Here is an 11354-nt window from a genome sequence, read left to right as displayed (position 1 = left end):
CCGGGGGGAGACACCGCTGCACAGCTGCTGCCGCAGGGACAGGAGGTATCACGCCGATCACCTGCTCAAGTTCTTCTTCAAGTGCGTGGGCAGACTGGGACGCGCGTCGGACGTCTGGGTCGAGGCCAGGGACAAGGACGGCAACGCCGCGCTGCATCTCGCGGCGCGCAGCAACGACGCGCGATCGCTCAGGTATCTGCTGAGGCAGGCCAAGGCCCATCCGTTGGTGCGCAACCACGACCAGCAGCAGGCCATGCATCTGGCCTGCCAGATGCAGAACGAGGATCCCGTCGAGCTGGTCGAGCTCTACTACGGCATCGTGGACAGGCACTGGATGGAGCTGGCCTGGGGCGTCGATCCCAGGGACTGGTTCGGCTGGACGCCGCTCAATTACGCCCTGATGACGGGACAGGAGCGCTGCGTGGAGTGGCTGATCAAGCGGGGTGGCAATCCGAACGCGCCGAATTACCGCGGCGACTACGAGGTCGGGCTGCACATACTGGCCAGGCGGGAGCCGAGCCAGGGCGAGCAGTCCGTGAGGATGATGAACAAGATCTACGAGCTGACCGAGCCGAGGATCGATCGGCGGGAGGTGAACGGCAACACGGCCCTGATGTACACGCTGCAGTACGGCTATAACCTGGACATGTTCCTGGCGCTGCTGGCCAGGGGGGCCGATACGAACCTGGCCAATTTCCAGGGCACGACGCCGCTGCACCTGATCTGCCAGGAGCCCAATCGCAACGTGGCCCGGGATCTCGCGCGACTACTCATTATCGGCAGCAGGACGACGGTGGAGATCGACCGGAGGGACTGGCAGGACAGGACGCCGCTGCACTACGCCCTGATGAGGCGCCACGTGGAGATCTGCCGGTCGCTGCTGGAGCTGGGCGCCAATCCGAACTCGCGCAGCCAGAAGGACGGCCGCACACTGCTGCACCACGTGTGCAAGATCAAGGAGCACCGCAGGGGCCGCGATCGAGCGCGCATACTGATCGAGTTGAGCGAGTCGACGATAGGCTACAGCGAGCGCTCGGTGCAGGTGGACGCGAGGGACATCTGGGGCAATACGCCGCTGCTGCTGGCGCTCATAGCGGGCAACCTGGAGCTGGCCGAATTACTGCTGGGCCGGGGCGCCGATCCCAACGCCGTGAACGACCAGGGCCTGTCGGCGCTGCACTTCATCGCTCGGGCCAGCAGCAACAACGACGCCGGCGACGACCTGGCCCGCATGTTCTTCCGTGTGTGTCAAGCCGAACCCGGTCGGATGCAGCTGCTGCAGTGCGACTCGCGCGACAGCAAGACGGGCGACAGGCCGTTGCACGTGGCCCTGAAGAACGGACACGACTGGACGAGCAGGGAGCTGATGAAGAGGACGTGGATGCTGCAGGCGGCCAACGGCGTCGGACTCCGCCCGCTGCATCTGATCTGCAAGAGGAGACTGGACGACGACCTGATCGAGGCCTACTTCGAGGCGTGCGCAGGCCAGAGTCATCGGATGAGGCTGCGACTGGATCCGAGGGACGGGGAGAACAGGACCCCGCTGCAGTACGCCGTGGCGAGTCTGCTGCCGCGGGTCGTCGAGTCGCTGCTGAGGAGGGGTGCGAATTTGGCGAGATTCGAGTTTCCTCCGGCGAGCTACTTCGAGCAGAACCGTAGAGCTCGACGCGAGGAGAATTTCCGGCTCAGACTGGCCAGCAAGATCATGGAGGTAATCGAGGCTCTGAGGACAGGAGGATACGAGCTGAGCCGAGCCGACGCTCTGATCGTCATGGATTTATTTTCCACCTACGAGCTGTACCAGACGGCGGATCTCGATGAAAACTGGCACGAGGACGTCTTGTTCAAGAGCATAGCGATACGATTGACCATCCGTCAACAACGACGACGACTGTCGCTGTACGATCTGGTGCAGCTGCGACCGGACGCGGCGCGCAGACGACGCATCAGCCACGCCGAGTACCTGGAGTTGGCCAGTTCACCGGGATTCCGGCGGTTGTCACGGCGACACAAGCAGGCCTGCCTAGCGCGCCTCTGCGAGTTCGTCACCAGGCGATTCTTTCGCGACTGGGGACTCGAGTGCTTCCAGACGCTGACGGACTGTCGACTGCCGATTTTGTGCAGCGAGAATGTGCTGAGCTGGCTGAGCAATCGAGAGCTGTGGGCCATGTGCGGGCCGAGCGAGTTGTGAGATTATAGAGAGCGATGCTAAAAAATGTTGTTATTTCTGCAGATGGGCAAATCTGCTTCGAGTTGGGTATTTTTCCACTTTCACTACTGCTGCTGGCGAGCTGCGATTCTTTGGTGGAGACGGCGTGGTAGCTTTCTTTGTCATTCATGTCCACGAGAATCTTTTCCTCTTTCGTATAGTCTAGCCAGTCAGAGTCGACCTCACTCCATAAATCTCTCTCAAGGTCAAATTTTCGATTTGGACGGTCAGAAGCAATTCACGATCCATTCGGGATGAAGCCGTCATTTTGCCGGGCATAATGCCCCCTCTTTCTCTATCCTTCTTATGTGACGAGCCGGGGGTTGTACCATTGGCGAGAAGATACATTGATTTCTTCCTCGATCGTATCTTCTTCATTTACAAGTAGAGCTGCCTCCGATTGTGATTCCCGCTGTATCAAATAAAAGGAACATTCACATTGTTATCGTAAACTGCAAGTTTTAAAATTATCAGTTTTAGACCAAGTTGAACATCTTTTAGAGGTAAGAATATCAAATCCAAACTTGTATTAGAAAAATTCATTCGGAACTTCCCTACAGAGTTTCAAAATGAAAATAATATTTTTATCATTTTTTAATATAATATTTTTATTTTATTTCAGAGCATGATTAAAAGAAGCCTCTCAGACCATTGAAGGAGATACGATCGAGGGAGAGATCAATCTATTTCCTCGCCATTGGCATAACTCCCTGGCGTTGTTTCTGGTCGCCCAAATCGAAAATTTAATCTTTAGAGAGATTGATGGAGTGAGGTCAACTTTAACTGGCCATACTGTACGGAAGAGGAGCGGATTCTTGTGGAGGTGAATACGAAGAAAGCTACTACTCCATTTCCACCAAAGGATCGCAGCGCCAGCAGCAGTAGTGAAAGTGGAAAAATACTCACCTTGAAGCAGACTTGCCCGTCTGCAGAAATAACTGCTCCACAAAAACGTAAAACGAGCACCGATTTAAATTCAAATTTAAATGGATGTGAATGGATTGTCCTTTAGTTGTGCAAGCTACATTTGATTGCTTCTCAATGAGGAAGCTTCGCGTGATCAGGCTTGAAAGCGAGTTTTCGCTCCAACTTTTGTAAAATAATTTGATAAATAACAAACTTCTAAATTATATCTCAAATTTCGTCAAACGTCGATACAAGTGTGTGTTTGTCTGTACAACGTTCACAGGGTACTATTTCAAAATCGCATCCATATCATCTCTCTGGAGCGGTGCGGGTCACTGCGCACTCATGCTTCTGTTTGTAAATATGTACATATTGTTGTTAGTCCTAATTTAATTGTTGTATATAAATCTGTTGTCTTGTTGTATATATATTTAATTGTTGTTGTTGTATCTTGTATTCATCTGCTAAAACTTGCTATTATTATCTTTATGTTAAATTAAATTCTTACTATCTGTATCAATCTACCTCGGGGCTGTATGGGGTTTATACCCCACGGTCCCAATAATAAACTAATTAAATAATCAAAAATAATCAACTGCATTCATTGTGAACTGGAATGAGGATAAATACTAAACAATTTATTGTGTAATTACCATTGAAAAAACAATAATTCTTTTCCGTTTATTTTATTTTTTTTAATTCAAAATAAAACATGTTTTGTACGCTTTTTGTATGGTTGAAACTGTAAATGTAACATTGATGATATAATGATGAGCCTATGAGCTTTCGTGAAAAATAATTTTCTCAGCCAAAGATACGATGTACGTCTTTCCTGTATATATTAATTGTTCAATAATAAAAAATTATAATTTAAATCAATTCTGAATTGATTATTATTTTTTCCCTTTCCTGAAATTTAACATAATTTCTCTCGGACTTCACTTAGCGTTAAAAGACATCGGCGATAAATTATAAAATGACGTTTTATAGCCCAAAAATTACGAGTACTCAACGATTTACATTCATTTTTTGACTTTGAACGGGTAAAGAAAACCTTGATAAAAAAGAAAGATACAGAATTGAGACGAGGTAGGTCATTGGAGATTATTAAATGTAAACAAATTGCCGTTTTTTAAGACGATATATACTAGCTCCCAAAAAAACTTAACAATTTTCATTCCATTAGAATATAAACATGATTTTTTGTTCATTATTTGTACCAAAAAATATCTATGATTTATTTTACGATAATAATAAAATATTTTTACACTGTTTTATAAGACAGTCAACTATAGATATAAAAATAAAGAAAACAATATAATTATCAAAATGAAACACATTTCACAAGTATAAAAATACAAACATAGCTCATATAGAAAAAAATACATTCTTTTAACATACATCGTAAAAATATATAATCTATATATGTCATAATAAATAATTATAAATATTTATATATTTTAATTCATCAGTCGATAGTTTTTAAAAATTAAACATCAATAAAGTATATTCTTACGTAGAAATATGTACTTAACGAAGATAGCTCGAGACTAAAAAAATAATAATAATAATAATAATGGAGGGATGAAAGAAAGAAGAAAAGTTGGCGTTGCGATTGGACGGTCGCAACGCCAACCCCTCGGTGCGACTCTTCTCTATTCTGATTGGCGGCGGGGGAGGTGGAAACGGGCGCGGGGCTTTTCTTCACTCTTTCCTGGGCGTCAGTCGAAGCTCCAATGGTCTCGACGGGGCGGATATCAAGCGGAGCTTTATCTTCACCCTGTCCTTGTTGAGTACGTCGATTTGGTATTTCTTTAGAAGCTGTTTTACGAGAAAAAAAAAGCCAACAACAAAGATTATAGCAAATAATTTTCCGAATCGATCCACTCGAATCATCGTAATATTTTTTTACCGCAGCCGTGGTGATGGCGATCTGGGCGTCGGCGAGCTTGCGGCCGATGCAGCTCCTCACGCCCATGGAGAAGGGCAGCGACATGTTGGCGCAGAGCACCCCGTTGAATTCGCCCTTGTCGTTGCGCAGCCAGCGGCGCGGCAGAAACTCGCTCGCCCGCTCGAAGTTGCCCTCGTCCCGGCTGCTCGTGTACAACGAGATGACGATGAGCTCCTGCGAGATATATATGAATTCGCGAGTCAGTAAGGGGAAAGAAGGACAATTGTATCGAGCGATTTTCTCGTTTTTGGGGGTAATGAAAATGTGTCGTGGGTCTAAAAAAACGCCCCTAGAACTGGATTTATGAGGACGATTGCAATTCAATTTGAGTCGGTGTATTCATTTTTCACAAAAATAAAAACATCCGAATTTTTTCTCAGCAACCACCGTTATTTAGAGTTTATTATTGAACAAAAGGTCCAGTCATTTTTTATTCATTACATTGTAATGAGAATTTGCCTTAGAGTAAATATCCCATTTAAGGGCCAACAGGGGGCTTAATTATTTTTCATTTTTCAATTACAGTACTAGGCTGTAAAAGTGAAAAAAATGTTTTTTTTAAGAACACACATGATAACCCTTTTCAAAACCCTATTTGAAAGTATTTTGCCCAGTTACATACTTAGAAACAGTTAAGTACAATAATAATGAGGGTATTGGTCCTCAACGCAAGCTATACGCATATCTAAGCTACCTGTCGTAGAAATCCAAGAGTAAGCATTAATCGATGGTACCCCAATTGGTTTCATTTTGTACGATAGCCAATTGGCCATGGTCGCAACCAAAAGCTAGCCATAAGATGAACTGTAGCTACTTGTACATATAGCAAAGTGAAATTAATTTATGGAAAATGATAAAAAATGAATACTAAATTCTAGATATTTGTACACACAAGTAGCTACAGTTCATCTTATGGCTAGCTTTTGGTTGCGACCATGGCCAATTGGCTTTCGAACAAAATGAAACCACATGAGCTACGATAGATTAATGCTTGCTCTTGGTTTTCTACGACAGGTAGCTTAGATATGCGTATAGCTTGCGTTGAGGGTCAATACCCTCATTATTAACTGTTTTTAAGTATCTAACTGGACAAAATACTTTCAAATAGGCGATTGAAAAGGGTTATCGTGTGTGTTCTTGAAAAAAACATTTTTTTTCACTTTTACAGCCTAGTACTGTAATTGAAAAATGAAAAATAATTAAGCCCCCTGTTAGCCCTAATGTTGAAAATATCATGTTTTTTAAACAGGCTTCATCTTATACAATTATTTGGACGTTAACGTTTGCAGAAGTCGTAGTAGTAGTAGATTTATTGGCATTTAAAAACTTTTACACAGCCATACCACTTGCAGGTTTACAGAAAAAAGGTACTCGCCATCTAGTGGCGGCGACTCGAAGCAGTATTATCGTTCGTACACTTCAAGTAGTCGTAAAGCGATATAACGTTTTTTCAAGTAGTTGAATCGTCATCCTCGATTCCTTCAAAATGTACTCGATACTTTTAAGACGATAAATCGTCGACAGAAAAAAAATAACCGACACATTTTCAAACGCTTCAAACCGATCGTTTCGATAATACTCACGCCCTTGTAGGCCGGGTAGCCGGACAGCAGAGTGTCCTGGGTGAGTATTCTGGTGAGGAAGGGCGCGATCGGATAGAGCCGCATGGACTCGCGTATGGCGCCCTTGAGCAGCGGCTGGGCCAGTATCTCTCGCGTCTCCAGGCCCCTCGTGAGCTCGTGCAGCTCCTCCTGGACCTCGGGATTGGCCGCGAGCGACAGCAGCAGCCACTGCATTGCGTAGGCCGTCTGCGCGATCCAACATACACACACACACACGGTCGTTAATTTCCATAAAAAAAAAGGAAAAAGGAAAATAGATCGAAAATCGACTCACGGTATCACCGGCTGCGAAAATCAGATCGATGACGATCCTGTTGAGCATCTCGCCTCGCACGCCGCTGTCCATCATGCGCCTCAGCAGTCCGTCGGTCTCGGGGCATCTGGCCATCTCGTCGACGATCCGCTCGACCGTCTCGAACGAGTAATCCGTCTTGGCGACGAAGCCGCGCCAGGCCGGCAGGCCGAGTCGCTGGGCCCAGGTTGCGGGCAGCCGGGCCAGCACCACCGAGTGCTCGAACATGCCGCTGAGGCAGCGCGACAGCCGGCCCAGCTCGCTGGAGACGCGCGGCCGATAGGCCGACCAGGGCGTGCCCATCAGGGTGGCCAGCAGCACCTCGATCGACCACTGATAGAGCCGATGCTCGAGATCGGGCACGCAGCGCGGATCCTCGTAGGCGCGCCAAGAGTCGAGGAGGCCGCGGGCCGTCTCCTCGCAGGGCCGGCTCATGTGGCCCAGCGAGTCCGGGGCCAGCAGCAGCTTGTTCATCACTCGCCGGTAATCGAGCCACTCTTGGCCTTCCCTGCGTGAGTGTGCGAGCGAGGGAAAGAGAAAAAGAAAAGAAATTATATTCAAAGAATGTGTGAGAGAGAGAGAGAGAAAGAGAGAGACTGCAGTAAAATTGGATTTATCTGGTTTACGAGCTCGTATACGCGGCGGGATCTCTCGCACGCACACAACTCTCGACTCGACTCCAACACAGAGAGAGAGAGATACAAATTTTCTCTAACGACGGGGGAGATTATGCTCCGGTCTCTCTGTAATCTCAATTAAAAAATAATTAATTTCCACCCCTCGCACGGCTCGAGCGTATAACGCGAGATGATAAATCGTTGTCGCGAGCAAAAAAAAAAAAAAATATTATACCGCCGCTGCCGAGCGTGTGCGCGCACGCGTTCGTGACGGACGCGCCGCGATGACGATACATAATTTTTTATCTTTTTTTTGCTTCGCGTGTGTATTTGCAAAGATGTAGAAAACGAGGGAAAATGCTAGTTGATACGGACGCAGTCTTTTTTTTAAGAGAGAGAGCAAAGTCGAATGTTAATTGTAGAATTATTTGGAAAAATGTTCGATCGCTGTTGGGCGAGCGTGTATAATGTCGCGAAGAAGCTTTGGGTGAGCTTTGGGCGAGCTTCTGACGTTTTCTGTCACGTTCATGGCCTTCAAGAAATTCAAGAACACAGCTTTTTCATCAGCATCAAATATTTGATTCTTTCGTGACTCATAAATTTATCAGACTTTAATGAACATTATAGAGCTGGCTTTATAAAAAAGCTTCCTAAATTGTTCTTCATTAAAACTCCGGATTGAACTTGATAAGATTTTGGCTTTTTTGTTTCTCTGCGTTCGCAAGCTCTTACAGTGCTCAAATACTTTAGGAACATATTTTCTTCTAAATTTAATAATTTCTTGATGAAAGATATGATATGTGATACTCTTTCTCAAAGTAACTCAAACTACATCTTTAAAATTTTTGTCAAATATATCATAAACCAAGAATTTAGTGAAATGGCCATATTTAGGTAAGACAAGGGCAAACTAATTCTTTCGAAATAGCAGAGTTTCTTCACGACACGACGAAGAACAAAAATAGTTTTCGAACCCTCGAATTCGACGGGGAATCCACCATATACGCATGCCTCTTCCGAGTGAATGAACCGAGTATATACATTTGTGCGCGCGACTTGTGTGCCGTAATGATTATATATATACATGGCTATAGAGAGCGCATATATATATAGGTATGCGCGCATTCTCTGCGGAGTTTATTTATTCTGTATACGTAGCTAGAACCGAGCCACAGAACACATTAATGAGAGATGAATCGGGCCCGATTGATGCGCCGCTCGCCATGAGCTTGACTGACCGAGAGAGCCAAGCAGAAAGAGAGAGAGAGAGAAAAAAATAAGTGCAAGTTGCAGCGTATTTAGATATATGGGCAAATCCCGTGATCGTATATTTGTAATAAAGAAAAATTATAATGAAATGAACTTTTTGTTGAGATTAAACATCTAATTGGACAAAAATTTTAATTTACTTAAATTGTTTTTATGAATCGTTTTAAAAAAGCCGTTCATAGGATTTATCACACTTAAAATGGTCTCGTAGTTTTGCTGCGTAAAATTTTTATTTAGATGCACGCTACGAAGTTGCAAACTCGTTAAAAAATACATTAAATCAAACGCGTTCATTCAGCGCGAAACATCATCGCTCGTAATCGTAATTCTCGTCGTTTCTCGAAAAACACGTGCACTTCGTACGAGCTCGCATTAAAATTAAAATTAAAGATCAATAGTTCCGCATTAATTGCGCTGCAATGTATACAAGCAAGTAAGTATACAAGTAGGGTACGGCACCGCACGTGTACGATTAATTTTAACTTTAAAGAGAGAGATTAATTGTATCGGAAAAACAGTCACGTGGGGGACTCGCCCATATATTGCGAAACGTGCGCACGACGATGCACTCGATTATATTCGTCGCTCGTATCGTACATGTCTTTGACACGAGTTCAATGTAAGGCGGGGGATAACCATGAGCATCGGCGCGATTCGCGATCTTCGATGCATGTATGTTTTTTTTTTTTTTTTTCGTTGCATTATACACGCTCGCAAGCTCGAGGGCAGCTCGTGAAAAGATATCCGCGCGGCATTGATTAATTTTCACTCGTGACGACCACGGCGTGTGCTTCGATCGTATGCAACTCTCTTTCTTAAACACACACGCGCGAATATATAAAATAATATAAATATGTTTTTTTGTTTTGTTTTTATCGGTCTCTCACATGAACAACAGTCCGCGCTTGCGTCCCCTCAGCTGGTTGTAGAGCGACCAGGCCTCGGGCAAAAAGTGCTGGGGCGTCGCGCCCTCCAGTCGAAACACCTCCCTGATGTCGTCGGAGCCCGCGACGAACAACGCCTGGGTCGGTCCCACTCTCCCCCGAAAGCACGAGCCGTATCGCTTGTGTCGCTTGTCCGCGTACTCGTGCAGATACTTGCCGCCTCCCGAGGCCAGGATCGAGGCCAGCGGTCCGATCCAGGGTGGACCGCGCAAGTCCGGCATCTCCGCTGCGGCTACTGCTGGTGAAGACGACGATGACGACGACGACGTGGATTTGCTCGGAAGCCCATACTGTCCCGTGGTGGTGGTGGTGGTCGTGGCTCGCTGCTGCTGTATCGCCGACAAGCAGAGCCTCGAGATGCGCTTCATCGTGTTCAGCGAGTAGTTTCACGAGCACCCGAGGCCGATGCTGCTACTGCTGCTGCTGCTGCTCTGCGGCTCTCACGACTCCGGCTCCGGCTGATTCTCACTGCAAAGTGCACAGCACGATTTTCTCGTGTTATAAACTTTATATTACGTTGTATATACATATATAATACACGCGGGCGCGTGCGCGCGATAGCCGATAATCTTTTTTTTTTTTCGACCGAACGCGAGTACAACGAATGATATAGACGATCGAGAGGGAGGGAGGGAGAGATCGCGGAGACGAGCGACTAAAGTCCGCGAGCGAGTCTTATTTAATAGACGCTATACATAGTAAATATGTATCTATATACGCGACTGCCAAGTGTTATTGTTGGGAAATTAGTACTCGATGTACGATACGATACGTACTATATAACATTGTTGTTATCGAGCATCGCGCCCATGGTATCGCATTGCGAATATTATTCAGTGCCAGACGAGCGGATGAAAGAGAGAGAGAAATAAAGATTCGCTCGCGTCTTCGTCTGACGCAAAGGACACCGCTATTACCAAAATTTATGTATAATTTATTTACAAGAGAGCGAGAGAGAGAGAGAGAGAGAGAGAGAGAAAAGTTATCATTTATATAGATGTATGTGCGTGTGTGTGTGTGTGTGTGTGTGTGTGTGTGTGTGTGTGTGTGTGTGTGTGTAAATCGGCCCGATTTCGTTGGCTGGCGCGTAAACAAAATTGTTGATCGATTCTCAGCTGCAGCGCGCTTCGTTATTCACCTAACGAGATCTGTGCTGCTGCTGTTTCGCATTCGTATATATGGGTGATTTTCGTAATTTTCATACAAGTTATCATATTTAGTTATCATATTAAGTTATCATGAAGTTACTATAAAAAGTTATCATATTGCTTTTCATTTATACAATTATTTTGACTTAGCCACTTGCAGATTTGCAGGTATCGCGGTAATCGACATCTAGCGGCGGAGACTGAAAGTAGTGTACCACCACATTCAAAGTGGTCGAAAATATCGCGAACGGTTAAATTGTCGTTTTCAATTCGTTCAAATCGTGATTATTATTTGTAACGTAATTTTAGGAGCAGTCGGGAACTCGATATTTTTTTTTTTTTTTCAAAATTAGCGACTTGTACTTGAATTGGACGAGTTTTCAAAAAAAAGGGCGG

At 45.6% G+C, this 11354-nt stretch overlaps 1 protein-coding gene across 1 annotated transcript; it reads right to left on the bottom strand.

The window, feature by feature from the left end:
* Positions 1–4547: 4547 nt before the first annotated feature.
* Positions 4548–10567, bottom strand: LOC106655519 (cytochrome P450 315a1, mitochondrial). The gene is made up of 5 exons (XM_014375941.2): positions 9754–10567; positions 6963–7488; positions 6650–6874; positions 5028–5240; positions 4548–4936 (listed from the first exon to the last, which is right to left on the bottom strand). The coding sequence occupies exons 1-5, from the start codon at positions 10176–10178 to the stop codon at positions 4820–4822; spliced, it is 1506 nt and encodes a 501-aa protein (XP_014231427.1). The 5' UTR covers positions 10179–10567; the 3' UTR covers positions 4548–4819.
* Positions 10568–11354: the final 787 nt, after the last annotated feature.

This window comes from Trichogramma pretiosum, unplaced genomic scaffold (genome assembly GCF_000599845.2).
Source record: "Trichogramma pretiosum strain Unisexual culture from Peru unplaced genomic scaffold, Tpre_2.0 scaffold73, whole genome shotgun sequence".
NCBI lineage: Eukaryota > Metazoa > Arthropoda > Insecta > Hymenoptera > Trichogrammatidae > Trichogramma > Trichogramma pretiosum.
The sequence above is the reverse complement of the archived record's forward strand: the minus strand, read 5'-3'. Positions and strand labels throughout refer to the sequence as shown.

What these genes read in the sequence shown, in the direction of transcription:
- LOC106655519 (XM_014375941.2), bottom strand. Translation starts at nt 10,178, where the DNA reads ATGAAGCGCATCTCGAGGCTCTGCTTGTCGGCGATACAGCAGCAGCGA. An exon ending in TTTTCGCAGCCGGTGATACC is followed by an intron (nt 6,875 to 6,962) that starts GTGAGTCGATTT and finishes TGGATCGCGCAG; the next exon opens with ACGGCCTACGCAATGCAGTG. An exon ending in GCTACCCGGCCTACAAGGGC is followed by an intron (nt 5,241 to 6,649) that starts GTGAGTATTATC and finishes TATATCTCGCAG; the next exon opens with GAGCTCATCGTCATCTCGTT.